The sequence below is a fragment of the Pelophylax lessonae genome, assembly GCF_965119305.1.
Source record: "Pelophylax lessonae genome assembly, chromosome: 3".
Taxonomy (NCBI): Eukaryota; Metazoa; Chordata; class Amphibia; order Anura; family Ranidae; genus Pelophylax; species Pelophylax lessonae.
The window spans coordinates 277,921,152-277,945,039 of NC_138770.1; the positions used below are offsets into that span (position 1 = coordinate 277,921,152).

At 43.0% G+C, this 23,888-nt stretch overlaps 1 protein-coding gene across 1 annotated transcript in view; it reads left to right on the plus strand.

Annotated features, from left to right (window-relative positions):
- Window positions 1-23,494, plus strand: part of MFN1 (mitofusin 1) — a 65,205-nt gene extending 41,711 nt beyond the window's left edge. The window contains exons 15-18 of the mRNA XM_082248997.1: window positions 3,044-3,196; window positions 7,736-7,932; window positions 13,485-13,619; window positions 23,318-23,494. Coding sequence (XP_082105123.1) covers window positions 3,044-3,196; window positions 7,736-7,932; window positions 13,485-13,619; window positions 23,318-23,387 — 555 coding nt within the window. The 3' untranslated portion in view covers window positions 23,388-23,494. The remainder of the gene's footprint in view (window positions 1-3,043; window positions 3,197-7,735; window positions 7,933-13,484; window positions 13,620-23,317) is intronic.
- Window positions 23,495-23,888: the final 394 nt, after the last annotated feature.

Sequence of the window (23,888 nt, forward strand, 5' to 3'; positions counted from 1 at the left end):
TAACAAACCAAGACCTTCCACAATTGTTCATTATGCACTTTTAGACCCTTCTAGAACACTTTGAGTGCATTGAAACAGGGATTCTTGGTTTTGCATGTTTTGTAATAAATTTTAAAGGATAAGTCCACCTTTGGGAACACGTTACATGTTTTTAGGGTGGAACGTAACGTTTCCGATGCTGCAGCCACTCCCCAAACCCCACACTCCCTGTGACAGCAGGCCAGGGATCTTCTCTCCGCACCAGCTGTCACTATTTGAAAGGCGCGCTGCCGTGGGAGGTTCCGCCCACTTGGCCAAGTCATTCATTCATTCAGAGTTCTTGTCATCAAGCATGTGGAACGTACATCTGTCTCCAAGTAGATAATTTAGTCCCTTAGGTTGGGCTATTTCAGGAGTGGTTAGTAGGAAAAGAGATGCACTAAAAAAAGGTCACAAACTGCTGAAGCAACCCAGTGCTAGTGTATGTTTTTGTTTGGAGCAGACAATCATAAAGCCTTTGTGTCCACAATAAAAAATTTTTTTTTTCGTAGTTGCATTACCATTGTTTAATGTCAGTATAATTTTAAAATAGATTTATTTATTATTTTTTTTTTTTTTAGCCTGCTCTATTTTCAGAATCCACCGACACCAGGCGCCTCCTGCAATTAAGTTCCTCTCCACTTCCTGTTACATGAAAAGAAGGTGTATATGATATTTTCTTGCGTCTGTAAACTGCTAATCCTCCCAACCCTCCATGTAATGATGAGGAGGAGACAAACTATATCTCCCTTCATGGATACAGTGGAGTGAGTGTAGCTATCCAGGAACAGGAAATGTTGTTTTCAGGATTGCCAGGTGAAAATAAAGGAAAAGCTTGACTAAAAAATCAATGCAGCTACAGCATCAAGGTACTGGGTTAAATTCAGTTTAAAAACTGAATTTCGAACACACAGCATTTTGAGTGCTAGAGAGGTGTGACCAGGTTTTGATGGTTGGGATTCTCTATTAACTGTCTGCATGCTGCCCTACATCCTTAGGATAGGTTCACTTTATTTAGGCTGAAACATAATAATGAAGCAGCCATGATCACCTGATCCCCCATTGTTTACCTGCACCCACTGTCCTAATTTAAAAATGGCACAGCTCTGCCCACACAGCCATATCATTCATTCACAGAGATTTGTGAATGAATGAACTACATGTCCCTTCTGTCACAGTGGCAGATGGCTTGTATTTCTCAACTAACTGTGAGCATATTTGTAGTTCATTATTCTCCCAGTACGAGAAGTATGTGAGTTTCTGCAGGAGCCTGGTTCACTGCTAGAGAGTTAGTTGAGAGCTACAAGCCATCTGCCGCTGTGACAGAAGGGACGTGTAGTTCATTCATTCACAGATCTGTGTGAATGAATGATATGGCTGTGTGGGCGGAGCTGTGCCATTTTTAAATTCGGACAGTGGGTGCACATTTTTTAAACTGTATTTAACCCAGTACCTTTATGCCGTAGCTGCATTACTTTTTTAGTCAAGATTTTCCTTTATTTTCACCTGGCAATCCTGAAAACATTTCCTGTTCCTGGATAGCTACACTCGCTCTACTGTATCCATGAAGGGAGATATAGTTGTCACTCATGTCTCCTCCTCATCATTACATGGAGGGTTGGGAGGATTAGCAGTTTACAGACAAAAGAAAATATAATTTACACCTTCTCCCAAGAAGAAAAAAAATAAATGCACATTTTCCCTTTCGTTCATTGACGGACACAGCTCCTGATATTCTTAAACATTGGGTTATACTGCCCCCTATAGGAGTAGGACACTAGGCAGAAAAAAAGTCTGGCTATGCCTATGGGCAGTCCCTGCTATAGGTACTCAGTTTTGTTACAAGCAGTGTCAGAAAACTTGCAACTCCACAGAGGGGTGGATGCTGTGCCCGTCAATGAACATCAGAGAAATGGATTTTACGATAAATAAAAAATCCAATTTTCTCTTTTGTTCATTGACGGACACAGCTCCTGATAATCTTAACCATTGGGACATCCCAAAAAAGTGTTAAACATGAGGGGTGGGAACAGCTAAACAGTAGCCAACCAGGCAACAGGAGCTCAACCAAAACAACTGAAGGCCACCTGAAAAAAAACAATACACCCTCAAAGAGGATCAGGTCCTCTCAACAGCAGCTTGCAAAGCGCCTTGCGGCCAAAGGAAACATCCACAGATGCCAGCACATCCACTTTATAAAACTTTGTGAAGTGTGCACCGGCGACCAGGTGGCCGCCTTGCAAACCTGTATAACCCAATGGTTAAGAATCACGAGCTGTGTCCGTCAAATGTACATTTCTTAATATATATATATATATATATATAATTTTTTTATTATTTATTTCAAGCGAACTTAGCCATTTCATTTTTCTAGCAAATGTTGCATATAAACAGGGATCCTTCGTTGGTATATATTGCAGTACATATTCAAGCTGGCCAACTTAAGAATGATCCCCTTCTCAATGTCAGCATTTTAAATAGAATCTCCTCACTGAATTCTGCCTATAAACTTTCAGCACCTCTGCTTGTCATCTACTTGCCAGTAGTAGTGGTTAGTGGTAGTATGATGGGTAGTTTGATGCACAACACAGAGTTCTGTCTGCTAGATGATCTTAACGCATGTTGTGGCATAGGAGCAGGGAGAAACTCCTCAATCCTGTGTAAGCTCTTACAAGAGTGACTCTGATTATACACAGCTCTTCACTTCTGGCAGCTGAGCAGAATGGAGAATGAAGGAAAAGTAAGTATATGCTGCTACCGAGGGGGACATGGGCAAAGAACAAGTTTTGTTTAAAGCTGAAAATGTTTGATTTGGTCTGCCCAGGGAAAGAAATAATCTTTCAGTGTACAGCTGATGATAGGCCACATAACGCTGATTAGATCTGCCAATAATGGGCCCGCTTCACTTGGCAAGGATTCTGACTTCTTTATATCCAATGTGCACATTGCCTTTTTTTCTTTTGTCTTACTTGCTCACAAATTACTTAGTTTCAGGTTTGATACATCTTAACTCTGTTCTCTTAAGGTTCCCCGACCTGTGAGCACACCCACCACAAGTGCCAACCCAGGGCAGACTCCAGATTCCATGTCACAAGATGAGATCATGGTTACAGTGATGTCTGGATTGGCATCCTTGACCTCAAGAGGTTCTATGGGAGTAATTATTGTAGGAGGAATGGTAAGATAACTTCTGGTTGAGAGGTTTACTAAATGAATTGTTTTAAAGGTTTTCCAACTTTTTCCAATCCAAGTTTTTTTTATTGTAAATATTCTACATCATCTAACCAAAAAAAAAAAAAATCAGAAGAAGGGATAAAGGGGACAGCCATTTCCCTTGATCCCAATCCCCAAACACCAACAGTGCTTTAACTTAAAATCTTCAAATGATAGGATGCATTAACAGTGAGTACACGTGTTACAGTGTACTACAGTAATTTGCTCCCTAGGTTCCCTGTATGATTATTTAATGGAATCCAATTTGCTGTGTTATTTCAATATACAAATTGTGGAGCATTGTACAATAGCCTTGTTCTTTAGTCTGTCATTTAAAGTCATAGACTTTTTTTTCATCCATTGAGGGACACAGGAAGTCAAATGCTGTCAGGTTATACTAACACCTATAGGAGGATTGGATACTGGTAAACAAAAAAAAAATTTAGTCCAGCCCAGGATGATCCCTTCTCTACCTAGCATGCCTAGCTGAGCTTTGGAGTTCTCTGCTCAGACCCTGCTTTATTTGATGTTGTGGGGCTTTTCTGCAAGTGGATTTTTGGGAACTGGGGTCTGCTTAACGATTTATTTAGACCCTGTTCTGTTTTCAAGTTAGCAGTAGAGCGATCTCCTTGATGGGATGGCTGAGCAGTTCAGATTTTCATTTCCCAGGCAGTTTTACCACAGAATGGGTTATCGCTAAGGGACTGAGTGCAGACCACACCTGCTCAGAGTGTTGCGCAAGCATGCTTCATGCTCTTGCCCACCATTCTGGCCCAAGGAAGCATTGCTGTGCTGCTGCTGCTTTTGCTTTGCAAATGGCCACTTGGAGCTCTGATCTCAAGTTAACTCCTGCAGCCTGCTTTCAATGCCTTTGGTCACCTCTAGCTATGTAACTCGCTGGCTACCAGCTCTCTGAATTTTTTGAGTACCTGAGACCTTTCCTCATATCCTGATCTTAGTTTCACCGTCATATGTCTGTATCTAGACACAGAGGGTCTACTGCAACGGGTGACCTCAGCTAACGCTCCCCTTAAGGTTCTGTGAACGTTTGTTGTATGCCTTTCTAAAAGCATTTCATCATCAGTGTTCTCCCTAACTTCACCAGTTGAAGTAGAGTTCCCTGCATTAGCATCCAGGGTCTCTACTACATTTATACAATACTTTGTGGCCAAATTTACCCAGTTTATTGCTGACTGCAGAGGCTCCAAGTGTGCTTCTGAGTAATCTCCTGCAGAGTCTTTCTGATCTGCCCACAGCCTTAAGCCTAGTACACACTAACAGTTTTTTTTTTTGTTTTTTTTTCGTTCAACCCAGCGGGCTGAACTTAAAAAAAAAAAAACTGAAGAGCTCAGAGGGAGCTGCAGACTTTTTTTCAGTCATGCCCCTTCAACAGAAGCCAGCAAACGGCCAGCTTCTATTAAATTGGCTGCCGTACATACTGGCTGAATGTCCATGCAGCCTGATAATCGGCTCATTTGTACAGCCATTTTGGGGTTGACTGGGCCACCAGTTGTACTGTTTAACTTTCACAAGGTGTTGCCTCAATCTTTCCCTGATAAGATTGTTTTTGAGGAATCAGTCTTTTGCTTTTATGTAAGATTTACTAGAGACCATTTTGGTTCTTATTGATGCAGTCTGTATTTTCCTGCATCTGAAGAATCCGACAGTCTTGAGGCTTTCAGACCTCCTTCAGCTGCAAAGACCTTTCCATTATAGTTGCTCTTCCAGGTATTTTTTTATAAGGATTGTTGGAAGCACCCCAATGGGTCCCCTATATTCTCTAAAATATGGTGTCTTTACCCACTGTGAATCTGCAAATTACCAATCTTAACAGGAAAACCATTAGGGGACATTCTCACATTCAACGATTTTACTGACCAACATCTTGAATCCCTCTTTAAAATACTATATCTCATTTGTGGACCTTGCGCTTCAACCAATTCTTGTTGTAAGCTCAATTTGCCAAGTTGTGGCAGAATGGTCAAAATCTGTTATCTCTACTGCAGCAGTGGAGCTTTTCATGATAGAGCATGTGGAACAGGAGCCCCTATGCTTTAGCTGTGATGTCCTGCTAGAAGTATCCAGGCCCTGATATATCTGTACAAATAGACAGAGCACTCAAATTAAAGTGCTTGGATGTGGACAGTGTGTCTCTTGGGACCTACTCTTGACAATTATCATCAAGGATAAGTCTTGAGGACAGTGCATCCACTTGTGTCAGTGTAAATGTAAAGAGAGGTTGGCAAAGTCTTCTCCCTCTCCTTCACTACTTTTGAAGTAAAAATGGCTAGGCCCCCTAAACCTGTGTACCCCCTGTGGGACCCCCAGACAACCTCCTGTGTACAAAAATGTCCATATAGACCCCAGTGGACAATGTTATCTTGATAGTTTAAATGCCTCCATTATTCGACTAGGTCTTGTTCAATTAGAAATCGGTGCTAGAATATTTTCTATAATCCTATCTACCTTCTATCTCCTGCCTAATTCTCATATTTGAGGCTCCCATGTACAGTTCATGCAGAAAGTATTCACAGCACTTCACTTTTTCCACGTTTTGTAATGTTACAGCCTTATTCCAAAATGGACTAAATTAATTATTTTCCTCAAAATTCCACAAACCATACCCCATAATAACAATGTGAAGAAGTTTGTTTGAAATCTTTGCAAATGTATTAAAAAAACAAAAAAAAAAAAAATCACATGTACATAAGTATTTACCGCCTTTGCCGTGACCCTTAAAATTGAGCTCAAGGTGCATCCTGTTTTCATTGATTATCCTTGAGATGTTTCTACAACTTGATTGGAGTCTACCTGTGGTAAATTTGGTCTATTGGGCATGATTTAGAAAGGATCACGCCTGCCTATATAAGGTCCCACAGTTAACAGTGCATGTCAGAGCACAAACCAAGCCATGAAGTCCAAGGAATTGTCTGTAGAATTGTCTGTAGACTTCCTGAGACAGGATTGTATCGAGGCACAGATCTGGGGAAGGGTACAGAAAAATTTCTGCAGCATTGAATGTCCCAATGAGCACAGTGGCCTCTATCATCTGCAAATGAAAGAAGTTTGGAACCACCAGGACTCTTCCTAAAGCGGGCCGCCCAGCCAAACTGTGTGATCGGTGGAGAAGGGTCTTAGTCAGGGAGATGACCAAGAACCCGATGGTCACTGTGACAGAACTCCAGCATTCCTCTGTGAAGAGCGGAGAACCTTCCAGAAGAACAACCATCTCTGCATCTTTCCACCTGTATGGTAGAGTGGCCAGACAGAAACATCTCCTCAGTAAAAGGCACATGACAGCCCACCTGGAGTTTACCAAAAGGCACCTGAAGGACTCTGACCATGAGAAACAAAATTCTCTGGTCTGATGAAACAAAGATTGAACTCTTTGGCCTTAATAGCAAGCATTGCGTCTGCCGGAAACCAGGCACCGCTTATCACCTGGCTGATACCAGCCCTACAGTAAAGCATGATGGTGGCAGCATCATGCTGTGGGGATTTTTTTAGCGGCAGGAACAGGGAGACTAGTCAGGATTGAAGGAAACATGAATGCAGCAATGTACAGAGACATCCTTGATGAAAACCTGCTCCAGAGCGCTCTGGATCTCAGACTAGGGCAAAGGTTCCACTTCCAAAAGGACAACGACCCTAAGCACAAAGCCAAGATAACAAAGGAGTGGCTATGGGACAACTCTGCGAATGTCCTTGAGTGGACCAACCAGAGCTCAGACTTGAACCTGATTGAACATCTCTAAGGAGATCTGAAAATTGGCTGTGCACCGAAGCTCCCCATCCAACCTGATGGATTGTGAGAGGTATTGCAAAGAAGAATGGTAGAAACTGCCCAAAAATAAGTTTGCTAAGCTTGTGGCATTATGCTCAAAAAGACTTGAGGTTGTAATTGGTGCCAAAGGGGGCTTCACAACAAAGTTTTGAGCAAAGGCTGCGACTACTTATGTACATGTGATTTTTTTTTTTTTTTTTTTATAAATTTGCAAAGATTTTAAACAAACTTCTTTAATGGTGTCATCATGGGGTATTTGTAGAATTTTGAGGAAAATAATGAAGTTAGTCTATTTTGGAATGAGGCTGTAACATAAGAAAATATGGAGAAAGTGAAGCGATGTGAATGCTTTCTGGATGCACTGTACCTGGTCATATTAGTCATGCTGACTCTGTAGGATGGAACCTTGGGCTCTGTAAGGGGGTTTAGGGGAATACATAGTAACCTTTTGGAATGGGAAAGAGAGGGGTGCAGAAGAGAAGTAGAGGTTCCCTTTTGTGCAATGCCTGCTTTATTGGTTTGTATGTGATTTTATTTGGATTTGCTCTTTGAAGGTTTTATGTAGATGGCTCATATTTCACCCCATAAATTGTTAAGCAGGCTTCCTTTAATTTGGAGCTAGAACACTATAACAGGTTGGAGTAAATATATTCATTAAAAAAAGGTCTGAAACCATTCTGTATAAATGTCACATCTGCACATTTTTTTTTTTTTGTGCAGATCTGGAGAACCGTAGGCTGGAAGCTGATTGCATGCTCTTTGTTGGCATATGGCAGTTTGTACATGTATGAGAGGCTAACCTGGACCACAAGAGCCAAGGAGAGGGCTTTCAAGAAACAGTTTGTAAACTATGCGGCAGACAAATTGCAAATGATTGTTAGCATTACCAGTGCAAACTGCAGTCACCAAGTTCAAAAGTAAGTTAATCTAGAAATATGTGTTTACAGTTGTGTATGCCCTCTAAAAACCATTTGTATAGCTAAAAGATCTACAAAATTGTAGTTGAGAATCATTTGTGAAGTATAAGATACACCAGCGGTAGGCAACTAAGGCACTGCAGCTGTTCTGGAAATACAAGTCTCGGGAGGCATTGTGAGACATTACAGTCACATGACTCCCAGAAGCCGATGCATGCTGGCATTTGTAGTTTAACTACAGCTGGAGTGCCTAGGCTGCCTACTCGGAGATGCACATTCATTCCTTCCAGTCCTGTCTCCCTATTTGATTTATTTTTTACCTAGCAATATATTTATATATTATGACAGTATGACCCTCTGTCATTGTGAGAAAATAGGGAAATGTGACACAAGATTTGCATTAGGGTAAACACGACATTGCAGACTAATGTTTCTGGACAGGGAAAGCTATTCTGTAGTTATGAATCAAAACAGTCAATCCTGTGTCTGGGTTTTGCTAGTGGTCTCGGTGTCGGTCTGATTGGCTGTTTTCCTGGCTGTGAATGACTAGGTAAAAAAAAGGGGGAACCGGAAGGCACGGCATTCCCCTCTTTCTGCCATGCAGCTAATGCCACCGGTTGCATTGCTCCCAGGCTCCACGATCGAATGGCAGAGCCCGGGAAAATCGGCGACAGAAGTGGGTTGGGACCCCTTCTGCCACCTGCAGAAGTGATCGAGTAGCTATTTAGATCCTCAAATCCATTTTACCTGTTAGAGAATCGCCGGCTGAAAAACCTAATACCGGGATGCAGGCATTATCCTGGTGTACCCGCCGCAAACCGAGGACATCCAGTCTGCCGTGGACTCACTGTATAAGTGCATCTACCATGAGCGCTAACTACCCCAATGTCTTTATAAAGCTTTTATATTAAAGCAGTACTAAAGACTGAGGCTTTTTTCATGGATGTAATCCTTTTAAAATATAATGCCCAATACTGGTAAACTTTTCCTTAAATTTTTATTCTAATGCTTTATATTGCCTCAAGCTTCTTTGGGTTCATAAATTGATCTCCCTTGCACAGAGCCCTTTAAAGCGGTAGTAAATTCTGTGTAATAAAGGAAAAAAGTGGTCCCCCGGCAGGTTTAAGTCATAATATACTAGTATGCACTGCATACTGTTACATTATGACAGACTTGCCTTCAAACTGAGCCTTCCAGCACTGCGCTGAAACGCCTCTCCCTGGTCCGCAGCAGCTCCATCTTCATCCAGTCTTCCTTCCGGGTTTCATATACTTGACTGCTTGATTGGCCGGCTGAGGTAATGTCCCTCCCGCGCATGCGCACAAGAGTCCCATCACCACGTCACACACAGCAGGCCATATATACAGCTCAGGCCACATTACCTGCTGACAAGCAGGGGGATCATTTATGACAGAAGAGACCTCTATGATTTCCTCTGTCATAAAAACCCTGCCTGTCAGCAGTTTTTAAGATTTTCACCTATCTACCACTTGTTGTAAACTCTGGATTTATTTTTTTAAACGACAAACTTGTCATACTTACCTGCTCTGTGTAATGGTTTTGCAGGCCGATTCTGCTCTTAAGGGGTCCCCCACCGGCACTTCTGGCTTCTCTTGCCTTCAGAGTGCCCCTATAGCAAGCCACAGAGTATAGTATACAGTGTTTCTCAACCTTTTTACTGTGGAGGAACCCTTGGCAAAAGGAACCCAAATAAATAAAAAAAAATTCAGATCTACAGCTCACAGAACATTGGATCTGATCAGCTGTAGATGTATCCACAAACATTGTAGAAATAGCTTTAAATAATAGAATAAATATTAGAGCTCACCTGACACCAACATTATAGTGTGAACAGGGCACATAGAAATCCAATAGTTTTCTTTGTCCTTGCAGAGACCTACGTTAGAACAAGCCCAAAATATTCTAAGCAAGTCAAATTTGCACATTTTTTCCATTCGTTTTTTTTATATGCTGTGAACAAGGCCTTACTGAACTTGAACAAAACTCCCAAATATTGTGATTCATAAATAGGACAGCAGACTATGGGAACAGTTAGGCCTTGTTCACAACATACATTCATAAGAATTGATGGAAAGTTTTTTATGCAGATTTGACCAGCATAGAATACTTGGTCTTGTTCACATCATGCACAAAGACATGCATTTTCCTAACGTAGGTCTCTGAAAGGACATCAAGAAAACAACTGATTTCTGTGTGCCCTGTTCACACCACAATGTTGGTGTCATTTGAGTATTTTTCTGTGCAGAAGAAATACCCACATTATACCAGTGTTGTTTTTAATGTGCACTGACAGCGAATATTGTCAATGTGTATTGAAACCTGGTGCCTCCTCTATAGTTCCAGCTCCTCTGAACCTGTGAGGGTGGTGCCAGGAGGAGTACTGACAGTGGGAGCACATGGCTGAATTTTGCAAGAAGCGAGATCCTGTGTATGGTCGCGACTGAATGCAGACTACAGAGGGGGGAGCAGAGTGCAGGGGCCTGTAGCTTGACAAGACTTAAAGTAGCAGGAAGTGAGATCAGAATAGCAATATGTACAATTATGGAATAACTGGCATCCTACGGTTCTTTCTGATTCATATCAGTAGGGTAATACTGCCCCCTACAGGAGTAGGACACTAGGCAGAAAAAAGTTCTGGCTACGCCTATTGGCAGTCCCGGAGGGTACACCCTCTCTCTTCCTGCATAGGATGCCAGTTTTGAACTGCCTAGTCAGGAGTAAGGACCTATAAATGAAGTGCAGTTAATAACGTGTCAATACACAAAATCAATCACACTCAGCAGCGCTATACTCAAAGTCATCCGCTCTGAGTATCAAAAACGTCAAATATAATACAAAATGCACAGGACCATCATATGAATGCAAGTGTCCATTACATAGAGCAGTCTCTATAACTCCCCAGTGAGGTCTTCTACTGTCAGAGTGACATGGAGTTCATAATCCCAGATCGAATGAATAGTGGTACTTCAATCCAGATAAAGTGAAATGGGTCCACCACCACACCTCCAGTGCTCCCCTCTAGATTAAACACTCACCAGACCAACAGAGATCAGAAGCCTCTATGTTATTGCCTTTCAGTTGTGTCTCCAAATCTCTGGTTAATAGATACAGATCACTGCGCGCTGTAGCTTCCTGTTTCCTGTGCTCAGACTCTCCAGTACTGGAGAGTCTGAGCACAGGAAACTACAGCGCGCAGTTTTTTCTCCGGATCGTTTCTCCTGTGAGATCTTGTAGCAATTATGCCGGACTGGGAGACAGACTGGATCCCCATATCCAGTGGTCACCCCAGTCTGGCCATCAAGCGCGTGCAGGCCTTAGCTCCGCGGTGGGTCGGCCGCGACATAGTTCCCCCCCCCCCCCCCGGCGGATTTTGGGGTGGACGCGGGCCCTCTCTCTCGGATGGTCGGACCCTCACACTCCAGGGTTCCCTCTGTCCTGTTGTGACCCCCTCTCCCACGTGGGGGACTGTTTGGCCCTACTTGAGGTTGGGGCCTAGTGTGCAGGCCGCATAGGGGGCCGGGGAAGTGCGCTGTCCTATACTTTAGGTGTACCTCTACTGGCATCCTATTCATAGGTGAATTCTTGATCTGTAACTATCAGCCAATCAGAATGGCTCCTGCTTATGTGATCATTACAGTAGAAAATTGCAATGATAATTTTATTGCAGCTTTGTAAAATGTTACATGGTTGCACTCTTATAACCATTCTACAGATTGGGGTTGCAGCAAACCTGGATAGTGATGTGGGGGCAATTTATATGTTCTTTCTGAAAGAACAGTCTCTTCTTTCTGATTTGGCCTGCTCAATGCTTTTGTATGTGCACGGCTGTCTCCCTCTCTGTAGATTTATTCAATCAAATCTTGACTAGAAGAAAAACTTTACACTTCCCAGCTATAAAATGTTCATTTATCCTTTCTAATTCATCCCCACTTTCTTCATATATCACTCCTGCAAGCTCAGTCCTCTATAATCTTCACTGTGTGGCCTATCATTTACCACAGCAGTCCCCAACCCTTTTGGTGCCGGGGGCCAGGGCCTGGTGAGTATGTGATTTTTCACGGGCACTTTGTTGGAGAAAAGGCTGGTGTTAGGGCTTTAATCATCACGGCACCTTGGTTGATATGGTGTCAGGGTGATTGAAGCGCATTATTACATTGTAATATAAAATGAAATAGTTCAACTCGCCATAATGCAGAATCAGTGGGAGCCCTGAGCATTTCCTGTGCCACCGTCACCTTCCGCCAGATGCAGTTTTTTCTTGGTACATCGCCTGCCTTCAGATGCAACTTGCCACGACACCTGCCTTTTTAGATTCAGCTTGTCACTTGCCATGTCACCTGCCTTCAGATGCAGCTTGGCACCTGCCTTCAGATGTAGCTTGTCACTTGCCACGTTGCCTGCCACTAGGTGCAGATTGTTACTTGCCACGCTGCCTGCCACCAGATGTAGATTGTGACTGCATTGGTGGCTGCACTGTCCGATTGAGCACAGAGGCAGGTCTCAGTGCAGTGGTGGGTTCTGCTGAGGGCAGGAGAGCGGTGATGCGGGGCAGGCAGCGAGAGATGATGTCCTCTCTGCTCCACGCCGCACCTCAGACACAGAATGGGCCCAGCTGTGAGGGCGGAAAGAGAGGTGATGCAAGGTGGTCGGAAAGAGATGTCTTTTACTCTGAGTGTGGTTCCTGCGCTATCTTGGATAAACACAACTAAACACACTGATGCTGCATATACATTAACTGATACCAAACGAAACAGTTTAAATGCTCAATTCAAAGGGGGGTTGTATTACGCTATTCTTATCCATCGATCCCTGAAGCGCAATACAACCCCCCTTTATATTTCGGAAAGAGATGTCATCTCTCTGCTCACCCACTGCACATCTGAGAGTGCAGCTTTCGTGGCCCGGCTGCAGACAGGCCATGGCCCGGCACCAGTCTGTGACCGGGGATTGTGGACTCCCACTGTACAACACAGCCTCTTGCTAAAACCTTATAGAAATACTCAAGTTGGCACCTATGAATAAACACCACTGCCTTCACTTTAGTGGGAACTCTGGAGGTTATTTACTAAAATTATTGAGTGCATAATCTGGTGCAACTCGGCATAGAGGTTTTTTTCGTGTCAAACCGTAATCAAGCCAGCTGATTGACTACAATGTACAGCTGTACCAGATTCTGAATGCTTCAGTCTTAGTAAATCTCCCCCTCTGTTAGGCTGAACTCAGGCTTCCCATTGCCAAGTTGCTTTACTGAAGATCTTGGGTAGAAGCTGCAAGCAGTGAAGATCTCAGAGGAGCCAGCCTGTAGGTAAATATGACCTCTATGCTGGCAATGCCAATCGCATTACGTGTTATACAGGGAACAATTACAGCTCTATATACTAAATACAATAATCCAAGCAGAAGAGTAAGCAACTAAAATAAATAAGAAGGTTGCATCAAAAATTATATTCAGAAGAATGGTACACATGTGCAATTACTGAAAGCATGTTATTGTTTCACTTTTAATTGGTGTCAATTTATACCTCCTTCAGGGAGCTGGACAACATTTTTACCCGACTTTGCCAGCAGGTTGATATCACGCAAAGAGATCTAATGGAATCCATCAGCAATCGGTCAGAAGAAATAAAACAGCTTGAGAAAGTTCAAAACCAAGCCAAACTTTTCAGGTAATAATTATGTAGATTTTTGTGCCAACAGTGAATGTTTAACCACTTGCCTACTGGCCACATTAACCCCCTTCCTGCCCAGGCAAATTATCAGCTTTCAGCACTGTCACTTTTTGAATGGCACAGTCATGCAACACTGTCTGTACCTAAAACGCAATTTTTATCTTTTTGTGGAGACAGAGCTTTATTTTGTTAGTATTTAATCTCTACTGGTTTTATTTTTTTGCTAAACGAAAAAAGACTAAACTGTTTATAAAATGTTGTAAATAAGTAATTTTTCTCCACTGATGGAGCGGCATTAATAGGTGTCACTAATGAGGCTGCACTGATGGAAGAGAAGCTTGATCACGTGAGGATGTCATATGATGCCCTCCTGGCAATTTTCGACTGCGCTGTAGCTGTCGTTCAGCTATAGCCCGGTAGTGAAGAGGTTAAGAATGGGAAAATTTAATGGATGGGAGGGTGTTTCAGTTAATCTCCATTAAAGAAACCCTCCTACTACCAGCATGCCTAAGTTTTTTTTTTTTTTTTTTTTTTGTGTGTCCTTAGTGAATGGACATCTTTTCAGCTGCTGTAAAAACAATTTCATAATCACACATGGTTTCCTAATCACAGGACACAGGGTGTCTTCATATTCATGCCTGCTTGGGTTATGCTGCCACCTACTGTGCTAGTGGCCTTAGGTTATGTACCTGTGAAGTCTCTCTAAAGATTTTTGTATGGGTTTTACCTCCTAAATTTACCACCTATTTCCAAAAAAGGAAAGGGCTTTATCTGGATCAGTTGCCTACAGCCCTGGGGCAAAGAGAGAGGGTACCCAGGCTTCTCTGCAAAGATCAGGGATGGCTTGTAATGTTGCCAGTCAAGCTGCTCTCACCATGGTACCTGGCATCCAGTAATGCCACTGGCGGGGTGCTCTACAGGTTCAGGGTGGTGATCCCCGTGAGAAAGTCCTTCCCCTGAAGGCCCCTTTGGGGCAATCCCAGTGCGATGAGTGAAGATATGCCACCTTAATGGCTGAGTGCCTTCTTGGTGGAAGCCACAATTATTGTGGCTGTACTCCTTCCTTCCTTCAGGGGCTCTGGGGCAGGGTGCTCCTGGTGGAAGGCTTGCTGGGTCTGCGGGAACCTGTGTGGAGAGTGCTACTGTGTATGCAGGCTATGCTCAGTAGGGGTGAAGGGATGGGCTCCCAAATCAGTTTCTTAGGTAAAGAGAGCCCCGGGCATAGTTTTCTCTGTAATGGCTCCCCTAAGGGTCAGATCAGTTCTGAATCCCTGCCATCATCTTATCTTTCCACTATTTCTGGAGCATATTCTTAGGGATGCACCGATCCGATATTTGGATCGGATATCGGTGCCGATATGGCTATTTTAGATGGATCGGGGGGGATCGGTAACATTGACCGATCCAGTTTTTTGCTTGGTAACGGCTCAGCCATCCCTTACTAGGTGCAGTAGTAGTATGGGATGGGGGCCGCTACTTCCTGTATAGGTCCGGCTCACAGGCGGAGTGATATCAGATGCACTCCGCCTGTGAATGGAGGAGCCGTACACATGAAGCAGCGGCTTTGCTCTGTACTGCAGCCGCTTGCTTTGTGTGTAGCTCTGGATCGGTTCCGGTATCTGTATCGGCAATTTCACAACGCCAGATATCGGTATCGAGTCCAAAAAAGTTGGATCAGTGCATCCCTACATATTCCTTTGATTCATTTGTATCCAGGGAGAAGTTTATAGCAGCCATTCTGGCCTGTGTGACCAGCTCTTGAGGGTTCTCACTGAGTTGGAACACCTGGCTCACAAATTTGGGGACTCTCCCACCCTTCCTTCCATGTTGCATAAGGATGAGGTGTCAGAACATCATCCTTTAGATGAGTGTGGGAGGGGAGGAATCTAGTAAGGATCAGGACACCTCATTTAAAGAGTCCACTCAGGAGGAGGCTCGGGACCTTTTGTCACAAACAACAAAAACATAAGCGCTCTATAGGCTGAAAAGAGGAGGGCATATGCAGGAGTAAGTTCCAGTTGAAATGTTCATAAGGTTCAAGCATGGGCTGATTGCTGGACGATGGAGAAATACTGGCTGTAGAAGGCTGCAGGCTCTGATGAGAGCTAGAAGGAACTCTGTGGAAATGTACAATAAGAGAGAAAGGAGAGTAGCGCCATCTAAGTGCAGTATAAAATATGCGTTTAATAACAAGACAAATGCAAACTCACAAGATGGGCATGATAAACCGGCATGTATAGGGTTCATCCACTCCAGTGGGAAGACGAGGAGTGGGGATCCGGGGAATCTTCGCTGGTTCAGGCTGTGGTGGTGGTTCCCAGCACTTCCTGGTACGCGGTGTCCCTCAGAGAAGAGCTGCTGACTTCACTTCCGGGTAGAATGTGGAGTGGGAGGTGTGCGCATTCGAAGCATACGTGCTTCTTCCTCAGGCAATGAGTGCGGCCATCATGGAGGAGATATAAATAGGAAGTCCAAGTGGGGGCAAAGCCATGGTAACCAGCTCAAAAAACAAATACTGCACACCTGATAATGGGGATGAAGACAGACCTAGCAAGTGCAGGAGTTTGTTAACCCTTCATAAGGCATATATTAGAGCACATTGGATTCTACCTGAATAGTTGCTTAGATGCATGAGTTATTGTATTAATAAAAACATTGGTTATGTCATGGACATGCAGAATGAAAGAATAGCAGAGAAGGCAAGAACATAATGAGAAAAGGATAATAAATGACCAGTGGATAACATAATAATTGTAAGGAAATGATGACCCAAAAAAAAAAATTAAAAAAATAAATAAAATGACGACAACAAAATAGGAAATAATGACAAAAATGCGCGCACACACACACACACACGTGTGTGTGTGTGTGTGTGTGTGTGTGTGTGTGTGTTTATACATGCATGCATACAGAAAATGTATTAATATTAAAAATAAATATATAAAGAAATAATAATAATGAATAAAGACAAAAACTGACAGAAAATAATCATACAATAATGAAGGCGAAAAATTTTAAATGAAAAATAGATTTAAAAAAACATAAGTGGTAAACAATCATATAGGATAATACTATAGAAATATACATGCAAATTATAAAACGGAGGATACACCTGCCTAATGACAAAATATATGTAGTAAAGAGGTTATAAGGACACGGATGTCTAGAAGCAGGGGAATAAAAATATTTTGAATGGCATATCTGACTGGAAAAAATTAACCTGGTAGGTTAAAAAAGTGATATGTACTAATGAAAACCATCTAGCATATTTGGGGGGGGGGGGAATATTTTGTGTGATAATGGTTACAGCAGGGGACTAATCTCCAGCTCCTTGTTTAACCCACCAGGTGCCAAAGTGTCCAGCCTATAAATCCAGTAGGACTCGCATGCACACAGGTGCATGAAGCATTCTGCTGCAGGAAGGTTGTTAGGAATGGCCTCAATGACCCACTCCCTGAGCTCCCGGGAACACTGGTTGTGTCGTGTAAGGTACGGACACTGTGCTGGTCTGACCCTGCTTCTACAAAACGCCTGTGTTCTCCAAACCTTTTCCGGAGCGTATGGATGGTGCGGCACACATATAGCAGTCCACAAGGACAAGACAAACAGACCGCAAACTCCGAGGAACATGTGTAAAAGTCGGGGATGGAGAAACTTTTGCCCTTAGAGGCAAACTTTTTGTCCATGGGTGACGTGGGCATGTGAGGCATAAAGCCTTGTGACATTGGTACATGCCTCGAATATAGAAGAATTTTAAGGGAGCACCAATAGTAGTGGCTGTTTTAACTTTGCTGGGTGCAATACGAGTTTTCAGGTTTCTAGCGCGTCTGTACAAAATGAGGGGTCGATCTGTAATGGAAGATTTGAGATGTGGATCTTCTTGTAATATTGACCAATGTGTAGGAAATATGTGTTCCATGTTCCTAAATTGAGCATGGAAATTGGTGGTGAACCAGAGCCGTTGTGTAGTGTGGAAAGTTTTGGGAGTTTTATCAACTGTGGTGTTATATGGTTTGTAGAAATTGTAGGGCTCATCTACAAGGGTGGGTGGGTACCATTTTTTTCCAGAAATTTTAGCTTAAATTGCTGTCCCATGTGCATCATAATCTTCTCTGGTGCAGTTGTGTTTGTCTACAGTATTGGCTTTTGGGAATGTCGTTGACCCAACGAGGATGATGGCAGCTACTATACTGTAAAAAGGAGTTACCTGCAGTGGGTTTACTGTAATTTTGGGCATATATGTTTCCTTTTGTCATGGCTGAGAAGTAAGTCGAAAGAGGCCAATGAATGGTCATCACAGATGGACGTGAAGGACAGACCTCAGGGTGTGGGTCGTTGAGTCCATTTCTAACAACCTTCCTGCAGCAGAATGCTTCAGGCATCTGTGCGCACGTGAGTCCTACTGGATTTACAGGCTGGACACTTTGGCACCTGGTGGGTTAAGCGAGGAGCTAGAGATTAGTCCCCTGCTGTAACCATTATGACACAAAATTATTTTTGTTTGGGGTCACTTAGAAATGTCCCTAAATTTGAAAGAAAAGCACTGCATCAAAGCAACTATTCAGGTAGAATCCACTGTGCTCTAATATATGCCTTATGAAGGGTTAACAAACTCCTGCACTTGCTAGGTCTGTCTTCATCCCCATTATCAGGTGTGCAGTATTTGTTTATTGTGAGCTGGTTACCATGGCTTTGCCCCCACTTGGACTTCCTATTTATACTCCCTCCCTGATGGGCGCACGCATGCTTCAAACTCGCGCACCTCCCACTCCACATTCTACCCGGAAGTGAAGTTAGCGGCTCTTCTGTGAGGGACACCGCATACCTGGAAGTGCTGGGAACCACCAGCACAGCCGGAACCAGCGAAGATTCCCCGGATCCCCGCTGCTCGTCCTCCCACTGGAGTGGATGAACCCTTTACATGCCAGTTTATCATGCCCATCTTGTGAGTTTGCATTTGTCTGTTGTTATTAATCACATCTTTTATACTGCACTTAGATGGCACTGCTCTCCTTTGTCTCAGTACCTTTTGTCGCAGGCTAAGCAAAGGACTGCAGTTGTTTAGCAGATATGGAACAAAACTAATATAACCCTGCCACCTCCTGAATCTTCTTCACTGAGTTTTGGATCCTGGTTGTCTTGTGATTGGTAGGACCAACTCTGCAGTTTGCAGTGAGTGCTTGCATTTTGGTTATTGGAGAATACCTAGAGCGGTTCTGAGAGCCTTGAGCTTCCCTTTGGATGCCTTGGAAGATTCTTTTGGGGGAATTTCTCTAGATTAGGGGATCAGTCAGTCCATATAAGAAAAATCCTGAGACTCAAGTGCTGGTCTGCTGAACTTCTCTGTAAGAATTAGATTGAGTGGCTGCCTTTTAGGTCGAGCATTTTTTTTGGCCGTCTAATGGATCCCTTTATGCAGAAGGTGACTGCAGGAAAAACATACTTTTCTCTTGCGTCCTCTGACAGTCGCCGCCCACTCATACAATCTGCACGTTTTTTTTTTTTTATGTTTTCTCTCTAGAAAATTATTTTTTCTTTTAAAAGATAGCTTTTTATTCCTGCGCTTAGTCGGACTTCGGAAGACTACGGCGTTTGCGGAGCTGGGAATCGCACTGGTTATTCTAGAGCCTTACGGAATCCCTGCCTGCCATCGAGCGTTAGCAGGTTATTGGTACTCCCAGGCCTCGCAAACGACTATGTCCCTGACCTCAGGGTCGAGCCTGCAAAGTTGCTATCTTCGCCGGGATGTCTCAACTGCGGTACGCCCGCGTAATGCTAGCGTCCCGTTCGGCTGACCGCACCCCCATTAATGGCATTGTCATCAGCCTGTCCACTGCTCCTGGGGTATTTACCAATGTGTTTGCTCCAGTTCTGATTTTGTTAAGGACCTTGGGTATCCCCATTCTGTGGGTTAAGTGGATGACTTGCTTCTTCAAGAGCAGTTTTCTCTGGCGTTTTATCCAGTGCGGAATGTTTTGAACGAGCCCTAAAGAATTTCTCCTACAATGAGTTTTACGAATCCACAGATAGAAGTATCTAAAAAGATCACATAACAATCCACCAGATACAGAAAATGTTCCTAATATAACAGGGATTGTACATAAAGTTTTGTCAATTGTACGAAAAACAGACTAACTCTATTAGGATCATGGTGCTGGAGGACTACAATAATCAACATTATTCCACTATAGAAGTTCAGACTGAAATATCTCTAAAGAATGGCTTTTAATGAAGATTTTACCTCTAGCATTGTCCTCAACTGTGCTTCTTTTTGCTGATACTTGGGCTGTCTTTAGTCCAGAAGCCATTAGCTTTTGCATGAGAGTATTGGGGGTGATGGCCTCCTGTGAGGAAGTCCCCTTAATCAAATTTTACTCCAGAAATCTGCAACGCTAAATTTTTTCATCATAGGACAATGGTCTCTGGACAGGCCAGTTCAGTTGATGCCAAATGAACACCGGTCTGCTGGGCTTGGGAGGAGTCCTGGGCATCCTATTGGAATCTCATCTCTTAGTAAGCCAAATTGTCAAGCACTCCAAGATGGTATCCCTTCAGCATTGGACCACTCTGTTGCGGGATCATCTTATCTGGATTCAGGTGGACAATGTCAGGCATGCATCAACATCTGGTAGGAACCAAAAGTCTTGCAGCTGCAAGAGGACTAGATCCTGCCCTTGGCAGAACTTCATCCTCTGTGTACACTCCAATTATAAACAGTTAGCAGGCAGATTTCCTCATCTAGCAGTGCCTGGACCTGAAAGAGTGGTATCTGCGCTCAGAGGTGTTCTAGGACCTGCGTTGCAAGTGGAGGATGTGGACCTCCTAGCCTACAATGGACTTGTATCCAAGTGCGGGTATTCCCTTGTGGAAGCAGTGGGTACTCTGACTGCATGGGATCAGTAAAACCTGATTTTATGAATTTCTTCTCCTGAAACTTGTATCTCATCTGTTCCACAGAATTGAGATGGGGGGCATTCTGGTAAAACTCATTCCTTCAATCTGGCCCAGGTAAATACCGGTATATACTGGAGGTTGAAACCACGGTTCTTAAGGACAGGGGCATCTTGGAGTCTGTGATTCCTACCATGCTTAAATCTAGAAAGTATACTTCTGCAAGGGCTGTCAGACATTGAAGGTATACTCCACTTGGTGTGGGTCTTGGGGTTTTCACCCTAGGAGCATCTCTGCAGAACCAATCCCTCCTTCCTGCAGCTCCAGGTATGGACCGTCGATTGACTGTCAGCGCTGTCAAAGATCAGGTGTCTGCACTATCTATTTTGTTTAAGGAACCGTTGGCCCCTCACTTTCTGATTTAAGGCTTTTGTCTCGTGTAGCTCCCCCCAATCCGCCATTTGATACCCTTAGTGACTTCCCACTCTCATTCCACCGACTAGGAGGTTTTACCTTGTAGCCCTCATCTCTGCAACACAAACCCATTGGCTTATGGTACAAAGAGTCCTTTTTTGGCGGTGTTGAGACCCAGTTCTGCCTTCCTACTCAAGGTAAGAGATATTGCTCTCTTGTTCCTCTGTACAGCATAACTTTAGCAAAAGCTAATTTCCTACCAATTTCTTGGTGTGGTTTGAGATGTGCAAGTCTATTTCAGAAAGACTGATCCCATTTTGTAAATGCGAATGAACCCTGGAGGGGGGCCTGGCTTTTAGTTTACCATCTCTAGGTGGCTCAGCCAAACCATCATACAAGCTTATGGTCTCAATGTATCGGATTCCACCCTTTCCTGTCAAGCTGTGCTCTGATAGATCTCTTGGAGCTTCTTGGGCTTTTCAGCATCCAGCAACTGCTTTCCTAATTTGCAAGGCTGCCATCTGGTCTTCTGCTCATACAAATTCTACCAGGTGAATGTTGTTGCCTCATCAGATGCCAGATCCTGGTTTAAGGTCTTTTAGGCAGCTCTTTGAGCTGCAGGCATTCCCTTGTTCTCTGTTTTTTTTTCCCTTAAGCCTGTTGGCAACTGTTTTTAATCTTTCACATTATATAAAAAAAAAAAATGGGGGTAACTATTGTGTTTTTTTTTTTTTTTTTTTCTTCTTCTTCTTCTTTAAAGTGTATTTTTTCCCCCCAAAAAAATTGTGTTTGCAAAATGGCTGCCCAAGTACTGCATGACATGAAAAATTGCAATGATCACCATTTTATTCCCTAGGGGGTCTGCTAAAAAAATATATATATGTTTGAGTGTTCTAAATAATTTTCCAGCAAAAGATTCTAATTTAAACTTGTAAACAAAAAACGCCAGAAAAAGCCTGGTCCCATTCATAGTCATGCTTTCTGCACTGCTTTTGCTGCAAAACAGATGCATGCTGTTGGTAGAAAGGCTTATCCTGGGCTGGTTTACCGTTTTTTTTTTAGTTTGCCAGTGCCCAATCCTCCTCTTTTTCTATTTATATAGCATCCTAAACTCCCAGGCTAACAGTTTTTTTTTTTCTTTAAGCTGTACTCCAGGCATATATAAAAGACCAGCATTAATGCAACTCTGTATTCCTTAATGCATCATTTACATTTTTTTTTTTTTTTTTTTTTTTTTTATGCACGCAGTAAGTACCTGAATTTGATTTGATATCCATTTCTTGCAGTACAGCAGAGCTCAGACTGGAGGAGGGAAATGCAGCACATTTCTTTTCTATATTCCCTGTTCACACCATACAGGTGCAGTGATGTGCAGAAAAAACGCAGCTCAACAGACATGGTGTGAACAAGGTCTTAAGGTGCCCATACTCTGTTTGTTTTCTTTTTATTTAGCCCACTGGCTAAATGGGAGGAAAAAAAAAACAAAAACTGATCCCTCAATCCACATAAAGGAGGTGGATGGAGAAATCCCACCTGCCATTGTATTCTGGCAGCAGCACCTGCTGCTGTCACACGAACCCTTTTTGGCGGCTGCAGTAGTGGAGTGTAAGGTTTGTTGGTAATTAAAATGGCTCCTTGTATATATTTCATGTGTTGATGGCTCGGTTTGCCTGGCCTTCAGCTTTAAGGCTGCATTCACATCTGCGTGTAGTGGAAATATGTGATTTTTTTTTTTGTTTGTTTTTTCGTTGCAAACTACAGTACGTGTTTTCTGCGTGGTTTGCCACATGATGGGAATCACTGAGATATGAATGGGGCCTAAAGGAGAAATTTAGTATTATAAAAACAAACCTACATACTTCCCACAATGCTACAACATGTGTAGCACTGCAGCTGTCCCATGCCAGCTCTAAGAATGAGAAGTGAACGATGACAACTGATCACTCAACTCTGTCTGTCCCAAGCAGAGTGCAGAGACTGGAGGTCACTGATCTCTACTCTGCTCCTCCAGTGCTCACCAGAGCACCAGGCTTTGGAGGTGCTGACCCCCACTCTCAGTCCCACACTGAAAGGAGGCAGAGCTACCTGTCAATTGGCTAGTCGGTGGATCAAGGCAATATTGATTAGCTGACTCTGGGTCACAGAGAAACAAAAGTGTTTATATGTATGTATGTATGTATGTATGTGTATATATTCCTGAAACCTACACAGGAAGCACAGCCAAAAATATTTGGGCATACTTTTTCTTTTAAATATATTTCACACCTTGAGTAATTTATTTCACTTTGTTATATTTGAACAGTTTACTACAATTTGCTGTACTTAGACTTTAGCTTTTCCCTTTTTGTTGAAGCTGCAGTAATCATTTTTTTTTTTTTTTTTTTTTCCAGAAACAAAGCTGTCCATCTTGAAAATGAGCTGGATCATTTTTCAAAAATCTTCCTTAACCAGGACAAGTGAAAATGTGAATAGCAGAAAGTTTCTGAACACTGTAGAGATGAGTTCTCTCAAGCTTTTCACTGGGCTCCACCTAACTAATGGTTACATCACTTACCAGCTGGGCCTGGTGTGACACTTGCTGATCAGTGTGAAGGCTGCCCGCTGGATACTGTACTATGCTTTCAGGACTACCAAAGTTGGTATTACACAGTTACAGGTCAGCTAGCTGGCAGACAGGTTACACATTTATCTTTGCTACGAGAATCCTTATTTCAGCCTTCTTCACCTTTTTCTAAAGACCATTTTGGAAGTTCCTCTAAATTTAAAGTATGATTTAAGAGCATTTGAACGTAAAACATATATATATTTATTTTAATATAAAATATGTACACACTGATGAATGCGAAATGTAATATTTTATTGAAATGTTTGTAACAAATGTTTGAAAATGGAAGATCCACTATGCATTTCTGCTTCACTACACCCCCACACCCCACTTTGTGCCTACTTGGGTGAATATCA